This window comes from Anas platyrhynchos, chromosome 2 (genome assembly GCF_047663525.1).
Source record: "Anas platyrhynchos isolate ZD024472 breed Pekin duck chromosome 2, IASCAAS_PekinDuck_T2T, whole genome shotgun sequence".
Taxonomy (NCBI): domain Eukaryota; kingdom Metazoa; phylum Chordata; class Aves; order Anseriformes; family Anatidae; genus Anas; species Anas platyrhynchos.
In genome coordinates, this window is record NC_092588.1 from 110,889,606 (window position 1) to 110,916,917 (window position 27,312).

At 38.1% G+C, this 27,312-nt stretch overlaps 1 protein-coding gene across 3 annotated transcripts; it reads right to left on the minus strand.

The window, feature by feature from the left end:
• Window positions 1–706: 706 nt before the first annotated feature.
• Window positions 707–27,284, minus strand: GPLD1 (glycosylphosphatidylinositol specific phospholipase D1). 3 transcript variants are annotated; one of them, XM_038173936.2, is made up of 25 exons: window positions 26,803–27,284; window positions 24,028–24,083; window positions 23,256–23,334; window positions 19,087–19,184; window positions 17,721–17,831; window positions 17,416–17,464; window positions 16,851–16,905; window positions 15,719–15,826; window positions 14,956–14,983; window positions 14,705–14,844; window positions 13,611–13,676; window positions 11,815–11,935; window positions 11,149–11,288; window positions 9,854–10,040; window positions 8,774–8,884; window positions 7,782–7,856; window positions 7,247–7,403; window positions 5,678–5,819; window positions 5,051–5,123; window positions 4,864–4,957; window positions 4,058–4,234; window positions 3,599–3,759; window positions 3,316–3,342; window positions 3,176–3,226; window positions 707–2,219 (listed from the first exon to the last, which is right to left on the minus strand). In XM_038173936.2, exons 1-25 carry the CDS (start codon window positions 26,984–26,986, stop codon window positions 2,142–2,144), a joined length of 2,568 nt encoding a protein of 855 aa, XP_038029864.2. In that variant the 5' UTR covers window positions 26,987–27,284; the 3' UTR covers window positions 707–2,141. The 3 variants fall into 3 exon arrangements, with proteins under 3 accessions (XP_038029864.2, XP_038029863.2, XP_038029865.2); XM_038173935.2 differs by having other exon boundaries at window positions 5,051–5,150; window positions 26,803–27,282; XM_038173937.2 differs by lacking the exon at window positions 13,611–13,676 and having other exon boundaries at window positions 5,051–5,150; window positions 26,803–27,282.
• Window positions 27,285–27,312: the final 28 nt, after the last annotated feature.

The following is a 27,312-nucleotide window of genomic DNA, read 5'->3' on the forward strand; positions in this document are numbered from 1 at the left end:
CCTCCTTTTCCTGTACATAAGTGACTTAAAGCAGAATAAAAGCACTGAGAGAAAGACAGTTCTGTTACAAGACTGCCTTTCATTTTACAGACCTATACAAACTTTTAATGGTTTTCATGCAATTCAAGTAATGAAATGAGTTAATGTGCAACAAAATTACCCAGAGATCATACATAGAAAAAATAAAGCCAGTGGAGACTGTATGTTAAGAACAGAATTGTTCCAGAACATACTGGTATCAACAATTTTAGTTTTAAAAAAAAACATTTTTTTTCTGCCCTTATAAATGCACTGCTTGTTTTGCCTCATACCACTATTTATAGATTTGCAAGGTAAGTACTGTGCTCAGTGCTCCCAGTTCCATCTGGTTACCACTTTCGTAAAGTTCAGTTTTCTAAGTAACAGCTGTGTGGTTATTTTTTCTATTATCTGAGCAAGTTAGGTCCCCAAAATAGATGGCAGAACACATCAAGCTAATGTTTACCTTGTCATCTTTTTTTAAAGACAACCTTCCTGAGAGAGAATTCTTAACAAGGTAAGTTGAGATGTGTTATCCTTGGAGTATGGCATTTAGAAAACTGTGTTATTCCACTGACTTGTGTTACTTAAAATAAAAGTAATGCCTTATGTTTGTGACAGAGGCAAGAATGATGAAATGCAGATACATACACGTCTGTGTATTAGTGTTGATAATAAGAGCATCACATTTTGCTGCTCAAGTTTTTTAATAGATACTGATGCACACTGTTAACATGTATCATACAATATTAGTGTGAGTTAGCTGAATCCAATACTGTTAGCAATAAAAGCACAATTCTAAGTTACCACGGTCATGGAATTTCACATAAAAACTTAAAAAGGGTATCAGAGTAGTCTCAGCCATGAGTGGAAAAGCAAAAGTATTTCCTACAACTTAATCACTTTTGCTTGCGCTGTTCTCCCTGGGAGACCCCAGCTGTTCTACGTCCTCAACGTGGGCCTCGAGACTTAGTAGTGACAGAGATGATCTTTATTGGCATCTACCTGTTCTGGGTGGCTGCCCTTCCTCTATGCTTATTCTTTTGACAGCAACTTTTGATGTCTTAGAACTCCTGTCAGTATCACAATATACTAGGAATGTAAATTATGTGTGATTCCATCTTGATTTTGTCAAGAAAATATTCACACCTGATCAGTCAAGGAGGTGACATGATAATTAGAGCTGAAGCTGACACAACCCCTCAATATAATTTATAGAGCCAAATATAGCCACCAGAATCTAGCCTTCTGCTCATTTCAAGTCTCTAAAAAGTCTTCAGACCAGCTTGCTTACTAGGTTGAGTGTTGCTACCACTCACAACAGAGTTAATATATCTACTTGCATGACTGACTTAGCTCTGGTTGTTTTGTAAGTCAAACCACCGTGATGGTTACATCCCTGTGATGGCTGTATTCCCTCCATCTCATGCTGGTGGCACTCTGGCTCAGGCATTGCTAGTAAACAGGCCTAATTGGATGCAAATGTAAAATCATACAGTCAAAGACCTGAACTCCTATGCAGAGCCAGTATAGTTGAGAAACTACAACTATGAAAGAGAAAAAACTGCCTGTGACAGTAAAAGAAATAATTTTGACTACAAGTCAACAACTTTATGCTATGAATATTTGCAGCCACTACAGCCCATTGTGCTCTCCTGCATAGCAGTGGGCTGCAGCAGTGATCTCCCCTTCGGCAGGGATGCCTCTCAAAGTTACTCCTAGAGGTTAGGAGAGATCACTTGCTTGGTAGTTGATGTTTATGGTGAGGTAAGCAACATTTCTGTATGCATTCTAGTTTAGCTAGTTTAATTATTAGGTGTGTACTAAGTAGTAGAGCGCTTGAGTGCTGCTAAACATTGATTAATAGATCTTTTGTTTAACTTCACAACAAGAATTCATTTCAGTAATTCAGCTTCAGTGATTCACCATCACTTAAAAACAGTGACCATCCCTTACTCCATACTATCTGGGACCCTACCTAGTTATCTAGGCTGTGTATCTACTAAAGTTTGCTGTTGTGGTCTTGTTGGTTTGTATGGGTTAAGGGAAAGTATCACAGATACTATAGAGATTCTTCACTAAAACACCACTTTTGCCCTGGTCTTAAAGATTACCATGACTGTTCAGAGTGAGTAGACAAAAAGCCTTCCACCAAGTCGAGCTTTCGCTGAACTTCTCTCTGCTGCCACTACAACTTCTTTCTGTGGAAATGGATATAGGAGAACAGTTAGCAAAATGCAAGTACAGGTTCATGATTGCCCTAAGCCTCCCTAATAGAAACTGGATTTTGTCTATTTATTGTTAGTGTCATATAGAAATGTGATGAGGAGAAATGGGAGAGCAAACCACCTCATCAGAATAACAGTTAACAAAACAATTTGGCCAACAGACCTCTTCCACCTGGGGAACCGGAAAAAAATAGAACTAGTCAAATGTTTTGCCAGCACAAACTTTCTCAGGAGCAAGATCAATACAGATAAAGCTGGAGCGTGGACTGGATTGGTGCCATAGCAGAGGAACACAATTGCTTGGAAAACTTCCATACATGCATTCACACGACAACCATCAGCAATGTCTGTTGTGAGTGTTGGATTACACACCCTAACCTAGCTTAGATGCATTTGCATTTCTATGTGTTTCTCCAGTGTATGATTTAAGAGGAAGAAGTCAAACGCCGTTTCTCGAAGACCAGTTGCACATCTCCTCAGCCTACTGCTGAGGTGTTCTTACACAGGTTGCATCAGACTAAGTAGAACATTGGACTCCCCTGAGCTGAACAAGCACTAAGAAAGCGGGTGCCTTGTTTACAGTACAGCTCAGCAGCCACTTTGCATACAGGTTGGTTTGAACAGTAAAGCTAACTAGCATTTGTGCTCATTGTGCTAGGACAACCTTTCAGGAAACTCCCAAGTAGCCAGATTTCAGGTAATTTCAAATTTGGCACCCTTTCAATTCGGGTGCCAAAATTTTGACAACTCCGCAGTTCATGCACCTATAAAATGGTTTTAATTATCAGCAGAGAGTGACTTAAAGGAGAACTTAACTCATGATGTAAAAGCACTTTGGACTTCTGCAAATGAGTAAGATGTGAGGTGTTGACCAGTATATGCAAGTGAGATAGACGTAATGAAGCAACAGCAGCAATTATTTTTCTTACCTTTCTTTCAGATTTCACAGTGATGACAGAACTCCCAAATCTTGACTGTTCCTGTAAGATAATGTTGCTGGTTATAATTCTGTTTTTAAAGTGGATTTTTTTTTTAATTTCTTGCAGCAAATTGTTTTCCATTTACTCACCTCAGGAGAAATCAGCACATACTGTGCCTGAAGAGAAGAAAAAAAAAAAAGTGAGTGGAGAGAAATGCACTAGGAGAGTAAAAGCCCAGTGCAATAACCCTGGATCCTAAACAGGAAAGAAACTTGACAACAAACAGGAAGAGCCAAATTACACAGGTTCAGAAACACAAGTAACCTTCAGTTTTCTGAAACCAAGCACAGCATGCTGGTTATCTGCATGGGAGGTATTAATTTACCTGTCAGTACATGATTAGGCCATGATTTCACTTTTATCATTTCTTACCCAATCCTCAGGACAGGGAGATATCCATGATTTACAGTGGTCTGTTACGTTCCCTGAGGATGCCTGCTTTCCACTGTAAATGTAGACACGGCCAGCTGCCCCACCAAACAGTACCGTGGTGATATCATTAGTTCGCAGTGGGGATGTCACAATCATTTCATCTGCAAATAGTACAAGGATGATACAGGACATCAGAAGTGAAATAATGCTAAGCCAAACCATGAGAGTTGACATTTGTGTATCTCTAAATGCAAAAATTCCAGTTAAAATGTTTCAATTTCTGTCTACATTGTTTGGGGTTTTAGAGATGCCTCCTCGGAAGATAGAGTAGAATATTTGTGCCGGTTAACTGAGGCAGAAGGCTGGGCTTAGCACTTGTACAAATACGCAGGTGACTGGTCTTCCTGTTGCAATGAATAAAACATTTCACCTCTGTAATCTAGATTCATTTAACTTTACCTAGTCCGTCATTATCCAGGTCACTTAGGCATATATCTCCTCCAAAGCGAGAAAACCTCCTGTCCCCACTGAATGTGCTGAGCAAAGAAGGCTTGGTGCTGTCTGTCAGATCATATACCAGAGCTAGTCCAGCTTGGTGCAGCACAGGAGACAGAAATGAAATCCTAGACAGGCTGTCTAGGGGAAAAAAAAAAAAAAAAGTAACAGAAGTTGACCATCAGACATAAGAACTCAGGCTTAGTACTTGAAATACCTTGCAAGAAGGTAATATTGGCATTATGCAACATGGACAAACAGTATCATTTAAGAACCAAGCATCAAATGTTACAGGACAGTAATGCCAGTTTGCACAGAAACAATCTCTTAGCAATACGAGCAGGGAAAATAGACATTCATTTTAAAGGACAGATATTAGAGTTCTCTATTTTGATATGCATTTCCTTACTGCCTACTCCCAGAGTAAGCACAAAATACTATGTTTTACTTCCAAGAAATTTGCAGTCTACTAGCAAATCACTGCTACATAAATAATGCAAAATAACAGACACTGTTAATAGAAGCTATTTTTAAAGGAAAAACAAACAAACAAAAAACATTGAAGTTTGGCACAGTATAGAAGTCTGAAAAAAAAATGCAAGTCACCTGTAGGTGATTACATTAATTATTTCTAAATTTTTTAAATATTTAAAAATTCTATGGCAGCTAAAATGTCTCTTTTCCAACTTTTAACTTTGTTTCTATTCTTCACTCATACAGAAAGGAATATACCAAAGCAGTAAAAGGTTCCAGTTTTCAGAAAGACATACCTGTAGTAGGTGCACCCACCACCAAAACTTTTCTGTTGATTCCAGCCACAGACATCACACCACTGGCCAGAGACAAACCCATTCTGCCCATTGCCTGTTAGATTTTTAGAACACTTATGTAATTTTCACAGAATGTCACTTTATTTCAAATTATGTATAAAGTACTATACTATATAGAGAGCCCTACCTTGTCTCCAGCTACTGCAAACCGATACTTTGTGCTTGGTGGGTTATATCCATACACCTTCCCAACACTCTGCCTGACATCCGATGAGAAGAGATCGCAGCTTGAATTAGAATGTAAAATATATTTGTATATAGTAACATTCAGATTTCTGTAGATTCAGCCATGATTGTTCATCTTAAAATATTTTCCCCTTTTACTTTGGAATAACAGTGGCAGCTAAATCCTAGAAATTTATTTTAGTAATCCCATGCTTGTTTTAATGAGTTACCAGACATTTTGGGCACAGACTTTGTCTGTCCATCCACTTCCTTAATATCCAATACATTTTTGCATTTGGCTTGCTTATAAAAACATCAGTACTATTTGTAGGATTATTTTAGGCATTCCTACTTGGCGTTTTTGTGACCCCTTCCGCCAAGAAAACCCCAAAAGTTCCTAAGTGTCTCTAAAAGCAAAGACCCCCTCTGTAAATACACAAGGAAGGGTAAAGGCATAAAAATACGAATAAAAGTAGTCTAAGAAGGACAAAGAGGAAAGTTCCTGAAAAGCAAGAAGTCTAATCTAGTACAAATCTTTACCAATGTAGGGCAGGATAGAGGAGAAATAAAGCAATCATTTACAACACACCCAACACAGCTCTTCCACGTAGGGCTACCAATCAGCAGTAACGTTACATTCTCCAGTTGGCAGCTGTCAAGCGAAAATCCAAACCAAGCATAGTTTTCTTCCCCCTTCACCATCCAGTCAGCATCCTCTACAGACAGAAGTCCTGACAGATCAGAAAAGTATTAATTAAATCTTGGTGTAACCTGGCATACAAAATTCTATTAGCAATCATCCAGCGTTTCACCCTACAATGAGAAGTTTCTACAAGTAGTTCTACCACCTGTGATATGGCACCAGTTACTGCTAACTTCACTGCACAGCAGCACTCAGTCTGCAATTGTACTCTGGCGAAAGCCTTCAGTCAGTACAGCCTGCTTCTAAAGCACTGCAATAGCCTACACAAAGCACACAAAGGCTATCAGTCAAGTCTGCCATGAACTGATGGGTCCTTCTTAGGGATGAGGCAAAATTGAAACTGTTTATCAGAATTTGTAATTCTTCCCAGGTGGGGAGGGAGCATCAATAATTATGGTTTTAATTCAAGTCATTCATTCTGTGTTTTAGTTATTAAAAAAAATGTCAGGGGTGTTTTGAAATGTAAAATCCATTTTGGTTATGGTTTCTAATTTTACATGAAGTAAAATACACTAAAAATTTAGTAGGAGTTATTGGAAAACTCATTTATGTGATTCTGATGAAGCTTTAAATATCTGCATATCCTGCCTCACCGCTGCTAACTTTATTTAGCTCTATATGTGGCCTTCCTCATTCACAACAATCTCCATCACCTGTACTCATTAACTGCATTCACCTGTAGCATTCCCCTTTGTCCGCATGAAGGAGCACACAATAGTAAAAATTCATCTCTCAAGGTACATACGCAAATTTCTAAGGAAGATCTTTCAAGTTCTCCTTGGTATCACCAAGATACAATTGAATCCATTGCTTCTTTGCTTTCACATAGTCATTCATTTACACTTGCCTCACTAGTTTGTAGTTTTATCCATGTGCCAAACTAGTGACTTTAGCAGGCCTATCCACCTCAGATACTAAAATCCAGGACTGCACTCCTAGAAGGAAGAATTCACCTTCCTATGATGTACATATACATAAATTCTCACTAATCAGACAATCAGCATATACTGAGCACTTTTGATTACCTTTATTAGTTAGGCATCAAACTCAATTCCTCAGAAACAGGTAAGTTTAATTTTATGTTTTCTTCATTTGAATCACCAGACATTTAATTAAAGACTAACCTTTTAGTGAAATTTCTTGAAATAAACTCCATGAGAAGAACTACTGAAGCACTCAAGAATGTGAGACAACTGTTAAATTCTTCAAGACAGAGAACTGAAATTGAAAAAGCACTACAGAATTCTCTCTGCAACAGACTCCAGTTCTTATGAGAGATTTGATCCTCCCTCACATGTGCTGAAAATATGGCAGGATGCACACAGACATCATTTCTAGAAGGTGTCAGGAGTAACTTCTCATTATAGGCACTGGATAAGCTAACCAGGGGTGATGCACAACTTGATAAAATGAACAGTCATATAACATAAGACGATTAATTTGCTCAGTAACTACCTTGGTCACTCCTGTTGAAATGAGAATGAAATGCCACCACAAATCCTCTCTGCTGCCCACTACCAGGTGCATATGGAGAGCCAACAACCAGATCAGCATTTCCATCCCCATCAATGTCAGCTGCCAGGAGGGACCAACCAAGGTTACAGTAGGAATACTGTAATAAACAGTTAGTTTAACACAGAAATGGAACTTAAACCATCAATTCTGTAACAAAACAGAGGGGTTTACTACTAAAGGGCTAACTTTGTCTGCTTCTGATCAAATTACCCTCCATTAACTCTTTTTTTTTTTTTTTCCAGAGGGCTGTGTATCCTTTTGTTCACCCAGCTCCCTCCCCTTCACTGAAGTACAGATGTCTTTCCCACATACAACCAACCTATGCAAACATCTGCTTCACCATCCCCAATTACATGTCTATATTCCCTTGCAATTAGAAGTCTGATTTTAACATTCTTTCTTTAAGCTCACAGGCTCTTTTCCTCTTTACCTCACCTCCTGCTTTTGTAGCCCTGCTTTAACCTGATTAATGTACCTGACAAGTTATGGTAACATTTGGTTGAGATGGCAAGCCTCTTCCCTTAGTTCCAAAATAGACATACACAGCACCCTAAACAGCAGGAAAAGCAAACACAATATGAAAGGATTTGTAAGGCAGCACCAAGTATGAAATACAAAACAAAACAGTCCGCAAGGACTATTAATACAACTGCATTTTTCTATTAGAGTCGTCTCATAAATTTGTCTTTTCCACCCCAAACCTAAAAATATTCATGTTGTAATTAACACTGCTATAACCAGGCAACAAACTAAGTACAGAGAAGTACATTTTCATCATACTGTAGTTTAGGAGCAAGGTCAGTATACTGTATATACTATGTTCATTACACGCATGTTCATGTGGCTCTAATTTTGTTGACAATTAGTTAATGCAATCAGAGGCAGTGCCAGCCACAACAGATGTATGTAATTTTCCATGCCAGTGGGCCTACATACAAGCATTTAAATTCCTACTTAGGAATAGGAAGCTAAGTCAGTATCAGAAATTCTGAAGAGTTTTAAACTTAATGGAAGTGGTTTAATGTAATGTATTTTGTCTCTCAATTCAGGTGGGCTGAAAACACTCAAGCCATTACATGGGCTAATTTGGCTGCAAGTCATTAGAACTCTCTAATTTGGTTACTTTAGGATGTGTCTGTGTCCATATCATATGTTAGATATCAACTGTTGACCTGTGACAGTGAATGACAAGGCTCACTGACATGAGGTCCCTTCTAGACTCTTTGTTCTTAGAAAGCAAATAGTACACTCAGACGCCATGAATAGCTCCTTATGTTTCCTGCACATCAGTGCTTCAAAACTGCAATCTGATTTGTGCCAAAAGGCCACTGAAAGGGAGATAGGGATAACTTTTATTGATCTACTCAAAAGTACAACAAAGGCTACAAACCTTTGTTTTCATATTACACCTTGAGACACAATAGAAATTCTTTAGTCATTTCACTATAAAGCATGTGCATGACTTACTTTGTAAGTGAGAAACTGAGATCCCACAGAAGGTGCTCCAATTGCCAGATCTAGCACTCCATCCTCATTAAAGTCCAGGACTGCCAAGGCAGACCCAAATCTGCCTGAAGGCTAAAAGAAGAGGGATTGCTCTCATGAAAATAACATGCTTTAAAGACAAAACTATCAAAGCATAATGCACATTTACAATCACAGTGCAAGAAAAAAATGGAAACAGAGATAATAAAAACCCATCCCCCAAATTCTTAAGATTTTCTTAGTATCACTGTTCTCTCAAATAATAACCACCATACCAATACATTAATTGGGAATGGGCTGTTCTCTTTTGGGTTATGGGGGTGTTAGAATATAAGCTAACTGATACAATGAGGGACTGCTCTGGTATTTCCTCTTCTGAGCCTAGTGCACCGCTGACTTTATGCTTACAATCTCTGCTGCTAGTAGTATTACAACTGTGAGCCACTACAATACTGTAAGAAGACATCAGCTGTTACACCACAGTTTATAACCACAAAAACAGATTACAAGGAAATTTATCTCACCTCTCTCTAATCTCTTCTGTTCAAATAACTGTATTTTCAACAGAGGATCAACTTCATTACTCAAACAGATCATTTGATCCTGCTTCTCAGTTACAAGTCAGTCACCAGCCTGCCAAATCATGGTTTTCTCTATTTTCTTATGTATCATATAGTCTTACTAAAGATAAATAGTGGTTTTGTGAGAAGTTAACAATTCACGAAAAAATGCAGCTTCAAAGGAATTGAGACTCATATTAAACTAATAGTTTTAGGTGAAAAAAGAAATTCACACTACTTGCTTATATGCAGGGAACTGAACAAGCTATATGGTGTCGTACAGAGAATCTATCTCACTCTTAATCAAGGGCCTATTTTGTTCTCATACCCATTTATCTGGCAGAGTAAAATAACGGAATGTACAGATCAATATTGCTTTAATTATTCCTGTGACTGAAGTTACAGTTATTTTTCTTGAAATGTATAATATATCCTTTTACCAGAATTTACCACATTCAGTCAAAAACTAAAAAAAGGGGGCAAGTATCTGACGACCCCTCACCTGATGACCCTCCAGTACTTCATCTGCTTTCCCATCTAGATCCATGTCCTCTGGTGGCAAACCTGAGTGATTGCCATAGACTATATACACCCGTCCTATCTGAATATGGCCCAGGGTGCTGTACCCTGGTGCTCCAGCCACCAGATCTTCATATCCATCCTGGTTTAGGTCAGCTGAAATCACTGCCCTGTACACCAAGAGAGCCAACAAAATCATAGGATTAGCTGCCAGACTACCACTAAATTATCAGAAAATAAATATTTTTACTTCCAGGTAAACTGAGATGTGTCTTACATTTTTGTAAGAATCTACATAGCATTTTTCCTATTGCATAGTTTATTTTTGTTTTCTTGAACCAAATAAAAACAGAGGTTAATCTTCTGTTAACGCACCTGACATTCTTATGGACTGCTTTTTTTACTTACTGACACAAGGCATCTAAGAGCAATCAGAACAAGAAGCATGAAAAAGGGGCGCTTGCATACAACAGAATACAAAAGGTGAAATGAACTACCATTTTAGCTGAACCTTGGATTTAATCAGTGGACATTACAGTAGATAAGCAAATGGAAGATGGTTCTCAGTAATGTGGTGGAGGTTAGACAGGGAAAGTGTAGAGAAAATAAGTAACCACCATTCATTTGGATGGTTTGAAGTAAACTCAAGCATTAAGCCTTCAATGTTTGAGTCAGAAGAAAAAGAGCAAGATGAGCAGCAAAAAAAACATTTATTTCATTCCTCTTCTCTGCAGCATGTAAAGATAGAACCTCTCTGGAAAGAAGAGAGAACATGCCTCTTTCTGTGGCACCTTTGAACTCCTTATTAATCTTCTGGAGTTTACAAAACACTCAGTTAGGCATGATTCAGGACAGACGACTAATTTGGTGTAATGACCAACCAATAACCAAAAAAGAGTAACAATCTTCCTATACTGTTCAGAACTAGAGCTGATGATGGTCCTAATTTTGCTTCTTTTCATTCTGAATAATGAAAACCCTTTCAAAGAAAAAACTTATTTGACTAGAGTTTACATCTGAATGGAACTTTTGCTCTTTACAGTTTTATTCAGTATTGACACAAAGAGGCTTATGCTAACATTGGAAAGAAAAAAGGGCCCTGTCTGTTCACTTGTAGCTCTGTCTAGTCAACATAAGCCACTCTGACAGATTTGTGCCACCAACTGATTTGGAGTTTCGTCTTTAAAGAGCATCCAAAGAATAAAAAACAGTATTTTGGTCAGTACTCAACATTTTCAGAAATTAGGAGTGGGATGTGAGGAAGAAAAAAGTACCAACCATCCAAGTCTAGCATATGGTGAAGTAAGAAAATATGAAGCTGCTGGCTTGGAGATGTACTTAGAGGATTCTTGATGTGTAGATGCTAACACTCTCCAGACATTTTTTGCAAAAGCACGGTTTATGTATTGAAGGGAATTCTGAAATAAAAATAATAAAGAGACACAAGAATTCTTAAAACACAGGCTGAAACTCCATAACAGTACATACCACATCAAAATCCATGTCACCATCAGTGGAAATTATCACACTGATCAAAGTATACTCTGACTCGAGTCATAAGCAGTATTTTAGATAGAGACAAAAATCTGTATGCCCTAATTGGAACATTCCTAACTACTCACTGCTATTCTTAGTTGGGATTTCTTAGCCCCCAGAAGTTACCATGATTCCATAAAAACTAAAAATTAAAGATATATTTTGTCATTTTTGGCACTGTAACTTTGCTATAAAATGAGGAAAGTGTAAAAAAACTAGTATTTATAATGTACTTATTGGATACATTATATACAGATTAACAATGGCAGATGGAATTTCCATGAAGTGAAGTCAGAGGCTTCTGTTTACATTCAGAGACCCTGCTCCATCACACAGCATCTCAGACAGAAATTAAAACAGTTTTATACAGAGCTGAATTTTACCTGACATGTGTCACTTCTCACTTACTGTTGCCCAAGATTGTATATCAAAGTGAACTCCTCTCTCTGTATACTTTATTTTCTTTTCAAGAGTATTTGGAAGCAAAGAGGTCGTGTTCTTGCGATGTTCATTTTTTGATTGCTTGTTTCTGTTAAAATAAAGAAGGTAGTAATAACAAAGCAACTGAATTAATGACATGCATATGTTACGACAAAGGTAGAAGAAGCAATCATATCACATGAAATCAGATGGCCATTTCTCCCATTGAAAAAGAGAGGTCTCAAGAGATAGCAGTTAAGCTCAAGTAAAGTCATGGGTTTTATGTGTAGCTAATACTGGCTAAGTATTGAGACATTTATATAATTTAACTTCATTGTCATCATTTATTTGGCATGTTCCACTTATCAGTAATATTCTCAAGGCACTGAAAAATGGGCAAGAAAAAACAATTTAACCTTCTGAATACAAAATTACTCAAGCTATGTGGCTGTTTCTTAACTTCACACACCTAAATTATTAAATTTAATTTGTTGGTATACTAACATTCTACCATTCATCTGCACTCATGTCAACTATTTCCTGTATTTCCCTAGAATTATTCTTTCCCAACACGAGTCTATTACCATCTGTCCACTGACCAGAATTCTGCTCCAGTTTATGGTCCTTCCAGTCCTATTGACTGTGACAAAGTCCTAGTGACTTTGTTTGTACAAAATATTTTCATATATAACAGTGTTAGTTGAAGACAGTATCTGAGGGCAAGAACTCTTTGCACAGCTATAGTAAAAACTTGAAGCTAAAAACTAATTTCTCACAAAAAGAAAACAATAGAATAAAGGTCATTAAGCTCTCAACCCATGAGGCTTCCACATAACATTACATTTCACAACCCATTTACTAATTGAGCTCCAGTCACTGCTGCTCTTTTCACCTATATCTAGGTATTATTTTTCTTTTTTTTTTTTTGAGTGAAAATATTTATAATAAAGTAAAAGACAGACTTTAATGGTTATCTCTCCACTTCTGTGCCCTCTCTTTCTCAGCATGGCAATTTACAAGCATGCACTGCTGTCTCTGACAACGTGATTTTTATCACTTCTTTTTGTTCTTAATTTCCTTCCCTATCATTCTCTCCCTGTGGATCTCTGACTAACTGATTCCACTGTCCCAATCCAACTGAAACAGAAATTGTAAAATGAGCCATTAATGCTTATCGCAGGAAAGCTAAGAAAACTCTGATTTCTGTTACCAAAATAAAATTCAGAAGAGTTCATGTTAGTCCTGTGGTTTTATTATTATGCACTAAAAAAACCTTGTCAAACAAACATGCTCCTTAAATTGTAGTCTTCAAGGGGAGGAAAGTGATCCTTGTAAACAAATTACAATCTAGCATCCCCATACAACCTTACAGAACTCTACAGTTGTAGTTCAATGAAAATTAAATTCACCAGTATCAGCACAAGAGGTGCTTTCTCAAGGGAAGAACATAGTCATGGAAGATGTTTGCTAGAGGAATACATACACTCCTTGTGCTCTGAACAGGTGATTTCTATATTGCCAAATAAAATGTGAAGATTTTGCGCTTCAGGTACTAGGTAAGCATTCTTGTTGTTAGGCTGGAAGGTAAAAGCTTATCCCAGGTTCTACACAGTTCCTGTTATGAAGCCTGTTTATCCATGTTAAGACAATCTCAAATTCATACATAAAAAGGAAAAATAAAGTAATCAGAAGATCTCTACTTTTCAATAGCTCACCATCCACCATCAGTGGAAAACTCTCCTTTCACCAGCAGTAAGTCTTTGAACCTTCAGAGCTATACTTACATGTAGCTGTCCTTGTGCTCCCTTGTGCACTTTATAAACAGAGGATTCTCAGGCAGGAAACAGCCACTAAAGAAATATTCAGAATGTGTTTTGAAGATCTTCTTGCAATACAAGTGGAACTAAAAATTCAACTTTTATCCTTACTGATTCCTCTGTTAGAGGGCATTACCTCTCTCAAAAAGCCCTGAGTAATCAAATTCAGTGCAACATTATAATCCTTAGAAACTCCTTCGATATTTATCTAAGTGACCTTGATTAATCTCTTAGGTTCTATATGAATCTTGCATGTCTCTACATAACTCCTAAATGAAACTTCCTTGAGCATGCCCTGACAATTCTATTAATGTTATTAATAGAACTTATAGAATAGAATTAATTAATTCTGATGATCTTTTAATAAAAGTGACATTTTGGAACAAAGAACTCAACAGATTATGCCATATCATATTTCAAACATTATTTCCCAAAATATCTGTGGTGACATTATCCACATAAAAGTATGGATTAATTCCCACTACTGCTCTCATAAAGTTATCTACAGTAAAGCTACACTTGTACAAATGCAGTAAAGGGCCAGAACTCCAATAAAATATACATTCTGAGTGCAAACCTGAATATTTCAGGTGAACATCCAACACTGGAACATATATTCTTACTCCTTCTAATCCTACCTGCCTGCAGTGTATGAAGGCAGTATCTGACCTCTCTTGGGATGGGCCATCTTTGCTGGCTGATGAGCGCAGCCACAGGGTGCAGGCACAGCTCAGATCACCAGTCCAGGAAAAAAAAACTATGCTGCCATGCAGCATTTTAACATGCCCCTGGGTATGTCTCAAAGAATGTCCCAATTTTCCCTGTCAAGTACTGGCTGGCATGCCAGAGCCTTGCCTGGGGAAAGGAATGTGAACATGTCACAAGTGCAAATTCAAGGCCTATGTCTTCCTGTGCACCTGGTTAAAAGAGAGAAAGAAATCCCTTTGCCCACATGAGGATTTAAAGTTCATCACCTATTCTAGGAAAGTACCTGCCTTCAGAATAATTAAATGTGTTGAACTTGAGTACTACATTTCATATTGCAGGAAACACAATTATACCTGGTTCCATTCTCTAGCATTTGGCTCGTCAGCTCAAAAATATTGTTTGTCCAGAATGCCATGTCATCCACTCCTCCAAGGAAATACTCATGGAACTTCTCCACAAGAAATGGAGATTTACTAGCGTATCTTGGAAAAAGCTAAGAGACAAGCAACATACTAAGTAAGATAGATTGCACTGTCTTCATGTTGTATGTTCATTTTTATTAAAAAAGAAAAAAAAAAAAAAAAAAAAAGAAAAGAAAACCAACCTTCGCAACAGCAAGCCTTTCTCCATGTCTGAGAAAATAAATAACAATTCTTCAGAAACAAGCAAGTCTCATTTAATGATATTTCATTATTTAAAAGGTTCTTTTTGAGGCTTCTATACTCCCGAGTATAGTAAATACTATGTAAGTCATTACATCTTCCTGTTGGTTATCAATATATTTTTAAAAGCTAACTTTAATGCAGCTCTCAGTTTGGAGGGATTCACGGTGTTTTTAAATATTTTAATGCTTGGCTATTAGTTATTAACTGAAATAAAGAATACATCTAGGCTGTTTAGGATCTTCAAAAGCATACACCAACAGATATTAAAAAATATATTAGCTCTTATCTCCATGTATTATTCTTGGATTTGAATGGATCTACATAAAGTGTAGGAAAACTGTCAATTTAGGTAGGCATACTACTCCTTCAGTACATGAAAATTATATTGCTAACATGCCACAGTGCAAGAGTACTTGAAGACATAGTTGTTCTTAAATAAACAGGCCTAAATATGTTAAACATATAAATGTTTTAAATAGCTAAGACACAGATGCTATGGTGTAATGATGAATTTAAGCAGTCCAAATTTGTATTCTAACCTTTAGAAAAAATCAGGTATCTTATGATTTTGGGGGTCTAGGAGGAAGGCTGGATTGCTGGCCTCAATGTATAAATTTGTAAGCTAGCATTTCAAACAAGATTATCGTAATTTTCCTACATAAGTTTCACTTATGAAAACCCACACAAAGCTACCCAACTTACAGTTCGAGAAACAGCAGGTAAGTACAGTCAGTAATTGTGCTTTCAGTTATGATCTCTCTTCCATAAAATTCCTCATAGATAGAGGCTAGGTCTTTGACAGGCACGTACCTAAAAACAAGACTGAGGTATTGTAACCAGATTTTTTTTCACATCATCTGGCAAAAGGTAATTCAGCTTCTATAATAACAGCCAGTTTTAAAATATTCTGTATTTCAAAAGACTCCGTAAGGCGATCAAGATTTACAAATGCCAGAAAGATGAGGATTGCACATAGAGTTGCACTCTGCAGCAACACTCTCCTGCCATTTGGGTCAGTCAGAAACCTGGCTATTGCTCGTGAGTTTCCACACTCCCTCCACTGATCACCTGGCTTGGTGATCACATAATCTTGGTGGATGTTCTCCAACTCTCCTCTGTTGCCAAACCTATTCCCATCCAAATCTAATCCTAGCCAAACAGACATTGCTGATTCTTCCTATCTCAACATTTCTCATAAATGTGTCAGAGCTGATAAAGTTGATGAGTTAACTGTCTATGCCTTCTGCACATAGATGAGCTACATACTATCTAGACAAAACAAGACTCAAATGACCTACTTTGTCAGCAGAAAAAAAAAAAAAAAAAAGTAATTTTTTTATTTTGGTTAAAAAGTATAAGAAAAACACCATCTTTATCTAAAACTGTTGCTTGTTTTTTATGCTTTTAAAATCTGTCTGAATTCCTCAGCATCCGTAGCCATAAACATCCTCAATGTCCAAAAATTAAAATGGAAATCTGATTGAGATATTACCACTGAGTTATTTAAGTAATTGCTAGGATATTCCAGCAAACTTTTTTCATTGATTATTTTACCTGTAATTACTTATAACTTCCTTCAGAAATGAACAAATCAGTCTCTCTTGCTGTGTTTCTACATGTAAAACTATTTTTTCTTCTGTCCTCCCAGTTTTTTATGTCAGGGAATAGCAAATACATATATGAAGAATACCAAACTGAGGAAAATTCCAACAGTTGCAAGGGGTTGGAATAAAAGATATAGAAGGACAGCATTTTATTAAAGCATAGTGACAATATAGAATAAGCAGAAGTAATCACTAAAGAAATTAACCTCTACTGAAGCTCATTTTCTTACCAATTTGATGCCAGATAACCAAAGTCCAGCTCAAACTGACTTAGTACATCTCCTCCTGCAGATGGAGGAATAAAAAATAAAAATAAAAAGTCAAGAAACTAAACACAAGAGTATCTAACATAGATAACAGTATGAATGGATCTATCTATGGCTATGCTATCTATTTTATATGGTATCCAGCTGTATAATGCTTTGTCATTTAGAATACATGAATGGTTCACCTGAAAGTGTACTGTATATTTTGTACTTCCAGAGAATAAGAAAAAAGGTGTCAAATTTAAAATCAGAGAAGTGACTCCATTTAACTTTTAGCATCCTTCACCCTGTGTTTTTGGCTTTCAGTACAAGTGTACATATGCCCTATTGAATCTCCTGAAACACGGAACACACAGACAGGGATAGGAGGGTCTTACAAACTATGGGACAGAGTGAGAATCCAGTGTCCATATGACTAATTCTTGGCTCCTCCATTGCACAGGATAAGAGCCAGAATCATCCACTGTGGTTTTGAAGTGGACTAGTTATCCCAACAGAAGGATCTATGATCAGCAAACAGAAACATTACCAAAATCACCAACACTGTGAGCTTCTGAGTATGAGCCATGAAAATCAATCTGGAGGAAGAAAAAAAAAAAAGAACTTTCTGTTCATTTTACTCATCCTTCCATACAAACATGAGAGCAGAATCAAATTGTCCAAACAACTCTAAAGCGTGCAGGTCCCAAACCTGACCTACTTCATTCATTACATGTCTCTGAAAATTTCCCTGAATCAGGGTTCCAGCTTTTGTCTCCTTTCTGCACCAGACTCCAAAGCTGGGATATTAACTCCAATAATTCCAGTCACATCAATAAAATAATGCAAGCTTACCTCTCCCATGGCTTTTAGAAATCCTTGGTCAATGCCCAGGCTATGCCAGCTAACATCTGCCACCATATGTGAGGCAATTCCAAACAGGAAAGCCACCAGCTTCTCTGTAGCCTATACAACAACAACACACATGTTGTAACATCAATAATTTTACTCCTGTCTTTAAGAAGATGAGCATTTTAAGTGAGCATTTCATGTCAGCGTGTTATACAAAACTATAATGGAGTCTCTTACCGTCCAACAGACTAGCACAACAAAGCATTGAGCACTCATTTCTTGATACTGGAGAACTTTTTTTGTGACTTGACAACCTTTATGCACCATATACAGTTCAAGAACATAGAATTACATGGCTGATGTCAGGACAACTTGTCTACCTCAAGTTAAATGTGTTTTTTGGCATTGGAGACAAACTCTGCCACTTCCGAGGAGTGAACCTCCTCTGCTGCCATGAGTACAGAGCAAAGACACATGTAGGAGAGAAAGACATTCCTGTGCAAGTGCTTTTCACTGTAAAAGCACCTGATTAAATCCCAGATACGAAGATACTCATTTTATTCCTACAAACTGAAAAGTTATCTGGAATAAACTTATAAGCAACAGAAAGTTCATTTCCTCAGAAAAGATTTATCTGCATTGAATCATTATCAGTTCCAGAGACCTTTTAAAAATCTGTAATTGAATCACAGTTTTTGATGAATTTATACTTCCTGAAGGTTAATAGTTTACATTTTAGTATCACTAAGGGCCAATCAAAAGGCAGGCAGACTTCATTACATTTTAAGGAGTGCATGCTCACAAATGCTGCTCCAACGGTATGATTTTCCTGTGCACGGAGAGAACGGCAAATTCTCCAATAAGGGAAAGAAAACAATATGACCTTTAAAATCATTCTCACTTCTGACAATCTGTTCTTCCTCTCCTTCTAAGTAGCTCATATACCATAAACAAGAGCAGATCAGGACTAAGTCCAAGATTTCATAAGCGTGAATTCTAAACCAAGCCTGGTTTTCAAATGGCAAACATTCAATTGGATCTGGCAACAATGCAAGGACCCAAAACCACCAACTGCATTTGAAAATTTGGACCTATGAATTATATCATAAGCACCAGAACACATTGAAGATAAATAGATTATATACGGAAACCGTAACCCTTTTTTTTTTTTTTGTCTGGTAAAGATGGAAACAGGATTTCAAGTCTTCCTGTATCAGCAGATATTTTAATTCAAAAACATTATGTATTTTTTCTGTACTTCCCCAAGAATGAAGCTGCAACAAGTGAAGGCGAAGAAGGCAGCAAAAAATGCTGGCAAGTGAATCAGTAGAAAGCAAATTAAAATGTTAAAAAAAAAAAAAAATCTTACCTCTTCCCAAGGCTGAGGATAATTCCTTCTGATGTAGTGAATGCTTGCATTAAGGAATGGTGACCAGTGAGTGTCTTCAGACACGTCATGGAATACTCCTATTGCAATAAAATTGTATAAGTATTTAATTTATCATTTTGTTTAAAACAAACAAACAAGTTTTCTCCACAAAGAAGCCAACACACAAAAACCAAACAAACAAAAACAAACAAACAGAATTTTGTTCAATTTCATATTGTACAGGTGTACTGGGTTACATGGCAAGGGCTTGGTAGCAGGGTGCTTCATGGGTGGCCTCTGTGAGCAGAGGCCAGCAGCTGCCCCATGTTAGATAAGAGACAGCTCCAACCATCTCCAAAGTGACCTACTGCCGGTTAGAGCCAAGCCAGTGAGTGATATTGGTTGTGCCTCTGGGAGAACAGATTTCAGAAAGGGAAAAAAAATGATGTGCACCCATTGCTGGGAGAGAAAGGAATGAGAAACACTCACTCCTGAACCAAGGTCAGTGAATAAGGGGGATGAGGTGCTCCAGTCGCTGGGGTAGAAATTCCTCTGTGGCCCATGGAGAGGCCCCTGGTGGAGCAGGCTGTTCCCCTGCAGCCCATGGGTCCCACATGGAGCAGATCTCCAAGCTGCAGCCCCCCCATGGGTGGAGGAGCCCCCGGTGGAGCAGGTGGATGTGGCCTGGAGGAGGCTGCGGCCCATGGAGAGCCCCTGCAGGAGCAGGCCCCGGGCCGGAGCTGCAGCCCGGAGAGAGGAGCCCATGCAGGAGCAGGGGTCTGGGGGGAGCTGCCACCCACCCGTGGGGGACCCGTGCTGGAGCAGTTTGCTCCTGGGGGATGGATGGACCCCGTGGTATGGAGCCATGTGGGTGCAGTTTTTGAAGAGCTGCTGCATGTGGGCAGCCCCCGCGGGATCAGTTCAGGAAGGACGGCATCCCGTGGGAGGGACCCCATGGGGAGCAGGGGCAAGGAGGGACCATGAAGGAGGGGCAGAGACGAAGTGTTAGGGACTGACCACAGACCCCATTCCCTGTTCCCCTGCACTGCTTAGGGGGCGGTAGAAGAGGGTGGATTGGGGGAAGGTGTTTTCGTTTGTGTTTAGACTTCACTGCTCTAGTCTGCTAGTGATAGGCAATAAATTACATTAATATCCCTTATGCTGAGTCTGTTTTGCCTGTGATGATAACTGTTGAGTGATCTCCCTGTCCTTATCTCAACCCTTGACCTCTTTCCATCATATTTCCTTGCCCTTTTTCTTTGAAGAAGGGGAATCACAGAGAGGTTGTGGTGTAGCTGCCCAGCAGGGTAAAATCACCACAGCAGGTGACTCACTTTGCAATCTGCCTATATGGCAAGAGACAAATCAGCCATATTTTGTATGATTTATATTTTCAAATGATATGCTAGATTTATCTTATGTGATCTTGGTTTGAGGAAACTGGAAATTTTGTATCTGCTCCCTTTCTCTGTGCCAAGGGAATATCCCTTCTCAAGTGGAAAGCACAAAAAGAGAAGCTGTTGAGTAAACTAATGCATCAAATTCTATGGAGAAAAGCTGATGAGCATAGCAGTTAACTCAATACCTTTGGGACAGATTATCAGTTTGCACAGGGCTGAGGAAGGCTAAGTCATCATGATCATTTTTGACAGAATTGAAAACTTGCCAAGTTTTCTGTGTGGTTTTAGAAAGGCGAGGAGGAAAGGAGGCGGAAAAATCCAAAGGTCTCCCTTTGAAGCATCAATTATTACTCTTGCTTAGATTTGTACATCAGAGATTCTGTAGGATCTGCCAATGACCTTGCCTAAAATTTTTTCTGTACCTTATATAAAATGGAGATCAAAATAGTACTGAAGTGATAAAACCAAGCAGCACAATATTAAATTATATAAATGAATAGGGGGAGGAAGGTGGGAAGGAGACATTCTTTGGGCCATCTTGGAGGAACAGAGTGTGTTTGTTCAGACAGAACTGTGAAACTGCAGAAGATTAAGGTATATTAAATGCTAGAACTGGGAGAGCAGACCTTTTGGTTGATTTAATCACTTCCTGGCCTCTTGACATTTTAAACTGTAGCTGAACTAGATAACATAAAGGAACTTAGGATGGTATTTGTTAGACCAAAATTAAATATTCACAGAATAGACTTCTATATCCATGTTTGTTTCCTGCCTGGAAAGGCAGTCTAGATGTCTATGATGCTGATCTAGAGGCACACAGTTCAAGCAAGTCAGCTCTGTAGAGATACCTGTTTCTTCCACATTGACTAAGGAGATTGCTTAGTCCAAACATGGCCTGAACAAAAAACAGGGCAAGATGGACCTCAGTGTTACTGAATCAATACAGACTGGAGGCTGCAGGTGGAGAGGCTCTGGTCACTGAAGTGGTATAAGCAGAAATCAAAACTGTCAGAAGGGAAAGAAGAGGTAGATAGAAATAATCAAGTTAAAGAAGAAATTGAGGAAATCCTAGGAAAACATCAGTCCTGAAAACAAGGCAAGGGAGACCAAAGTCTGGGACAAAATGTTAGCAGAGCCTGGTGGATGACCAGTAATAGCAACTTGGTTAAGTGACATGAGACAGAACCAGCAGAGGGGCAATCTGAAAGTGAAAAGAACACTATGAAAGGGAAGATCCCCCTTTAGTATGCTGGATGGAGCAACCTGCCTGTCAGAATACACACTCAGCAGTAGCTGGGATAGCTAAGGGTCAACAACCTATGACTGAGAGTTAACCAGAAGTCTAGCTGCCGCTTCCTGATTTAAGACTCTAAGTAGATCAAGAGATGAGAAAAGAGAGGGAAAAGTGTCCTTGGAAAGACAAAAAAGGATTTTGCAGTTTGAGGCAGGAAAAACAGATACGAAGATAAACAGATACACTAGCAATCAGCTGAAAAACATGTAAAAGATAAGGTAAACAGAAAAAAAGATCCTAAGAATGCTCTGAATTTAATGGATCTGGATTTGCACAAACCACTAAAATAAACCAACTACCCTCAATTTATTAACCCTCAATTTGCTAATCGGCCAGATAACCTCACACAAACTAAGTGTCACTGCCTTGTTTCTGATGTCTGCATACACATCCTGATAGCCTGTTTATTGGAGGACAGACTGTCTTTGCCCCATTTGCCAATTTCTCACTATCCAGATTTAACATTTTGGTAGCAAATATCCAGTACCAAGACCTAGCTGGCTGATTAATAGTTCTGATGTTGCTGATTATGAGCACAAGCTGATGTATGAGAATTGGAAAATCAGGACTAGCTGCAAGTCTAGATATACTCTTTACAGTAACGGGAGGCTAATTTTGTAGTGCAGTCTTTAGATCTGCAAGCACAAAAACTAAGCCTGACACATATTTCAAAGAGGGACCAGTAAAAGGCAAAAGACAGTATGCATTCTAGAAACAAAGACTTTTAACTGACATAGAATCACAGAATCACGGAATAGCCCAGTTTGGAAGGAATCTCAAAAGGCCGTCAGGTCAAACCTTTCTGAGGAAAAGTAGAATTATTTGGCACGTTGCCTAACTGCATCGTGAAAATCTCCAGCAATGGGAATTCTGCCATATCCCTAGGAAAGTTGTTCCAGCAACCGACTGTTCCCATTGCAAAAAAAAATTATTTATAATATCAAGACAAAACCTTTCCTGGTGCATCTTGGTACATTGCCTCTTGTCAAAAGATCACAACACATTAGTGTCACTTTCTTATTTCTTTAGCAGCAAGTCACACACTATTTTTTTCATTCTCCTGTCATCTTTGTGACTGGTCTGGCAGAAGCTAATACTTCCTAATATAGAAGTTAGCTCTACGCTTTTCCTATGACTTAGAAAAAATATTTTTTTATCCTCTCAATTCCTCTCCAAGTCAGTACTCAGTAATCTAACCTATTTTATTCAAACAGCATCCTTTCATCAAATTGCTGTACATATTAAACAGTTAAATTTACTCAGAAGTTATTTTCTGAAAATGTTTTCAAAAGTATTGTTATAAAGTTCTACTAAAAGGCTCAAAGTGCTAACAAAAATGGTGGATGTTTTTACAGGATGCTTTTGGCCATAGTTAATTTTTTACAACACAGCTATTTTCAACCCTACTAAATTCTGTAGCATTTTCACATAGTGATACAGTTGTTATGATATTGGACTCAAAAATCTTTTCTTACCATTTTTGCAGATTGAAGGATAAAAGGCATCAGGATAAATGCTCCCAGCCTGAAACGCATCTTGGTGGTTTAGTAACAACTGGGAAAAGGATAGGGGTGGGAAAAGGAATCAGAATGCTATTACATAGCACAAAAACACTGTGTGATGCCAATGCCAAAGATAAACTTTAAATACTGCCAGCAAGACATGACTATTATCTTAGTAAAATACATCATTTCAGTGTCGTTGTCATCATCATCCTCACCCCTACCCCCACCCCACCCTCAATCCTTCTAAGTGAAACCAAACTAATCAGTACACACTGTAACTTGAAAGGCCATTTAGGAAAGTACTTATATGATGTAACTTGGGTACTCCTGGTCACCTTCTGAAGGTGCCCTCTTCCTCTTGGCTAGACACAAAGCCTACGCTGCTAACTTCCATTCTCTGAACCACGCCATATCTGTCTACTAGAGACAAAGTCAATACTTCCCTTGAGTGATCTCCTACTTTCATAAAATATCAAGTTATATAAACTGGTCTTATTTACATTGTCCTAAAGAACATTAAATGTGTTTTAAACACAAAACATATGTGTTTGTTTATGTGTTTATGAAAACTGTTGACATGTTTAAAGTGCTCTGATGGATTTTTCAACAATAAAGTTACAAATACAGTTTAGGTACAGTAGTTACACACATATTACTCACAACTTATAATAAAGAAAGGTAAGAAGACAGAAAAAGACTCAGAAGAAAGGCGTAGACAGTTAAGCAATAATATGCTTCCTACCTGTCTGTAATTAACATTCCCTTCACGCGAAATGAAAAATTCCAGAGCTCTGTGTGCTGAAAAACAACATATTGAAGTATTGATTGATACATATTGTAACCAGGCCAATGGTTTCTTAGATGCATTATCAAAAATAGATTATACTGCATTATCATACCTATGCCAACTGGCACAGGCATAGGAAATATTTCTTCTCCAAAAAATCTGTGCATGTGAGATGGTCTAGGGACTGAATACAGGAACGCTGTTTCTGTGGCACATCTGGAGACAGAGGTCTCATCAGACTCTCTCTCAACCCAGTTCTCAAGATGACCAACAATGATGAGAATGTCTGACAGCAACTAAAAAGAAGCTCTTTATGTCCCGAATTGGGCTACTGACAGCGGAACATGGAATACACATGGAATATGTATCATAACTTTCTAGCTGTAAAGGACCCACATGAATTGTATTTAAGTTTCACTGCCCTCAGGAATCAACACATTTACCAGTTTGATTAATTTTTAACGTGTATGAAAAACAACCAATATCTAGAGCCAGCAAAATAAATAATGCTATTTATTCACTGAATAGGTAAACATTCTTACTGCCAAATTGTTTATTAAGCAAGCAAAATAAAAGAATGAACCAAATTTATCACTTTTCTTTAATGAAATTTCATTCTAATTAATGTTAAATGCGCTACTTACAAACTAAGACTGATTTCCCTGTCAATATAACCCCGAATATGCTGAATTTAAAGAGATCCTTATCAAAATAATTAAACCACAAAAAAATCTACTCTCATTCTGGAATAAGATACAGACAAAACCAAATGTTCAAATTATTTGAATCTTACACACTGCTGTTTCAAACCATGCTTATGCAAATATGTTAAGAGATACTTAAGGACCAAGCAACAAGCTTGTTCCTGCAACAAGCCAGGAATTACGTAATAAAAATAAATAAATAATAATGATAATAAAAATCTCGGTTTTGCATTTTTTTCCCCTCCTGTCTCCTACCATCCCTGACTTGTTACTCAGATAGCCCTGATCCCACCAGCTCGCCTTTACAATGAACTTTGTGGAGGGATCTTTACAGTCCCACACAACCCTGTTGTTGTGCATGGAAGAAAAGCCCGTTTGCTTAAACCTGCCTCCCACAACGAGGCCATGGCAAGTAGGACACAGCACAGCACTGCCGAGCACATTGCACATGATCAACATTTTGAACAGGCAGAACTTTTCACCATTTTAAAGTACTTTCAGGAGTGTGTCCAGAATAGACTTTGGTGCTAGTTTTGAGTCATAGGAGTTCTCTCTCTCTTTTTTTTTTTTTTCCTGGAATATTCAGTGTTTGGATTTGGCAATAACATCCTTTATCTTATCGTTGTGAAATTTTATTTGTACAGTAATAAAAGTGCAGTTTTTAGCAATACCAGAACTGAACCCATTTTAACGTTATTTTCAGACAAATGGACAATATTTGTTGTAAACACTGGTGCAACAGTTAGGTGTATGCATGATTTCTCAGACAACCAAGATCTTCAGATTATATAAAAATCAGGTTTTCTGTAATATGCTTCCCTGATTAGATTGAAACGACTGCTTTGGGGCAGATCTGTAAGATCGTTTCTCTTCCCAGATTTCTTGAAAACACTCTGTATTCTGTCAAATATGTCGTTTCAAGTTTTCAGAAGCTCACATTCAATAATTAGGGCTCAAGGCTTACAAAGTTGTATGCGTTTGCCTAACTTCAGGCAGTGTGACTTCTCTTAGTGATTACTACGTGCTTCTTGACATATCATTAGGAAAAGCAAATGTTTGTAGGACACTGACCAAAGGTACAGGACACTGAGCATACTCTTGGTCTGAAACAAATGCCATGAATTCTAGGTTACAGCTTTTCACTTGTTCAAATTTGCATGTATTCAGTAATTAAAGTCTGAGATTACCTGAATACATACGGTATTATGTGTTTTACTTTCTATCTGTTTTGAGCAATGGATTTAGAGTCAGAAACTGAAGAATGACCAAGTAAAGCCGTCAATTAAAATCTACTGAGTAAACATTTGAGAATAACCTCCAGCTACCTATGAATGTTTTCTCAAGAATTACTGCAGAAACCGGGTTTTAAAAATAACACGTGCAAATAAGAAATTCAAAACAGAAACATTTCCCCACTTTGATGTTGATTTAATTCTCTCAATTTTTCTACAAACCTAGGTTGTTTAGGCTACAGATAGCAACCTACCAAGAAGAGACATGGAACAAAATTTTCATGACGTTAGTCACAGACACAAATATAGTATTTTATTTATTTTATGCAGGTACAGCAAAAATAATACACAGATATTTGAAAACAGAGCAACCAAAAATTATTTGTGTTATTCTTTAGTTTATATTTAAATACAAAGCGAACAAACAAACGTTAATTTTAACAAAGACCAATATTTCTCTTATTTCTCCAGACAAAGACACATTTGTGTAAGACTTGGAGACACAAACATTCCAGTTACATAATGCCTGTGTTTCAGAAGACAGAAAAATACGCAACTAAACTGATTCAAGCACTCTGCTTGCAAAAATTGTACAGTTGCGGTTCAAACACCAAAACCAAACTACTCATTCATGCCATGTGTTTATATATATACAAATATATAAAGAAAAGTATGTAGAACACTCATTACTTTCACATTATTCCCTCCCGTTGCCTTCCTGACAAAACTGAGTTTACTTTTCTTCCCAAGCAATTCATGAAAACACATGAAAATTCGTTCTGAACGTGCCTTACCTATTTCAACATGCGTTGAGATCCCACTTGGAATACATCTTTGGCAGAAACTGCACAGTGTAACTACCAAAACACACCAGACCTTCAGACCAGCCATGATGCTGATACGCTGGCTCAGGCTGTGTTTTTTTGGGACGCCTGGAGCAGCAGCACTGTGACCTTTGGAACAGGGGTTACGGCACATGCCTGGTCTTTCAGACACATTGCTGACACAGCGAGTAAACTACTGCGGTAGCGGGAAGGCCATTTTATATCTTACTTCAAGTAATTTATATATAAATACGAGGTAGTCGTAGGTGTTCTGCTCTTTCTCTGGGGCTTTGGGCAGTGCAGCTGCCACCACCACACAGCAGCAGCAAGTTTTGTGCAGCACAGCGCTGATGGGCACCCTCTCAGAGGAGGTGCACCTCACCGCACACCTGCTTTTCGCCACCAGCTCTGCCACGGCCAGGTGCTGAGGCAGCGGGGAGGCTGCGGGGCCCGTCCTGCCCTCGCCTCCCCTCATCCCGC

Bases quoted from the DNA above. Each gene is read 5' to 3' on its own strand.
- GPLD1 (XM_038173935.2), bottom strand. From the start codon at position 26,986: ATGTGCCGTAACCCCTGTTCCAAAGGTCACAGTGCTGCTGCTCCAGGC. The intron at 19,185-23,255 runs GTAAGAAAAGAT...TTATTGCAATAG, and splicing joins TCCTTCAATCTGCAAAAATG to GAGTATTCCATGACGTGTCT. The intron at 3,343-3,598 runs GTAAGAAATGAT...TCTTCTCTTCAG, and splicing joins CTCCCTGTCCTGAGGATTGG to GCACAGTATGTGCTGATTTC.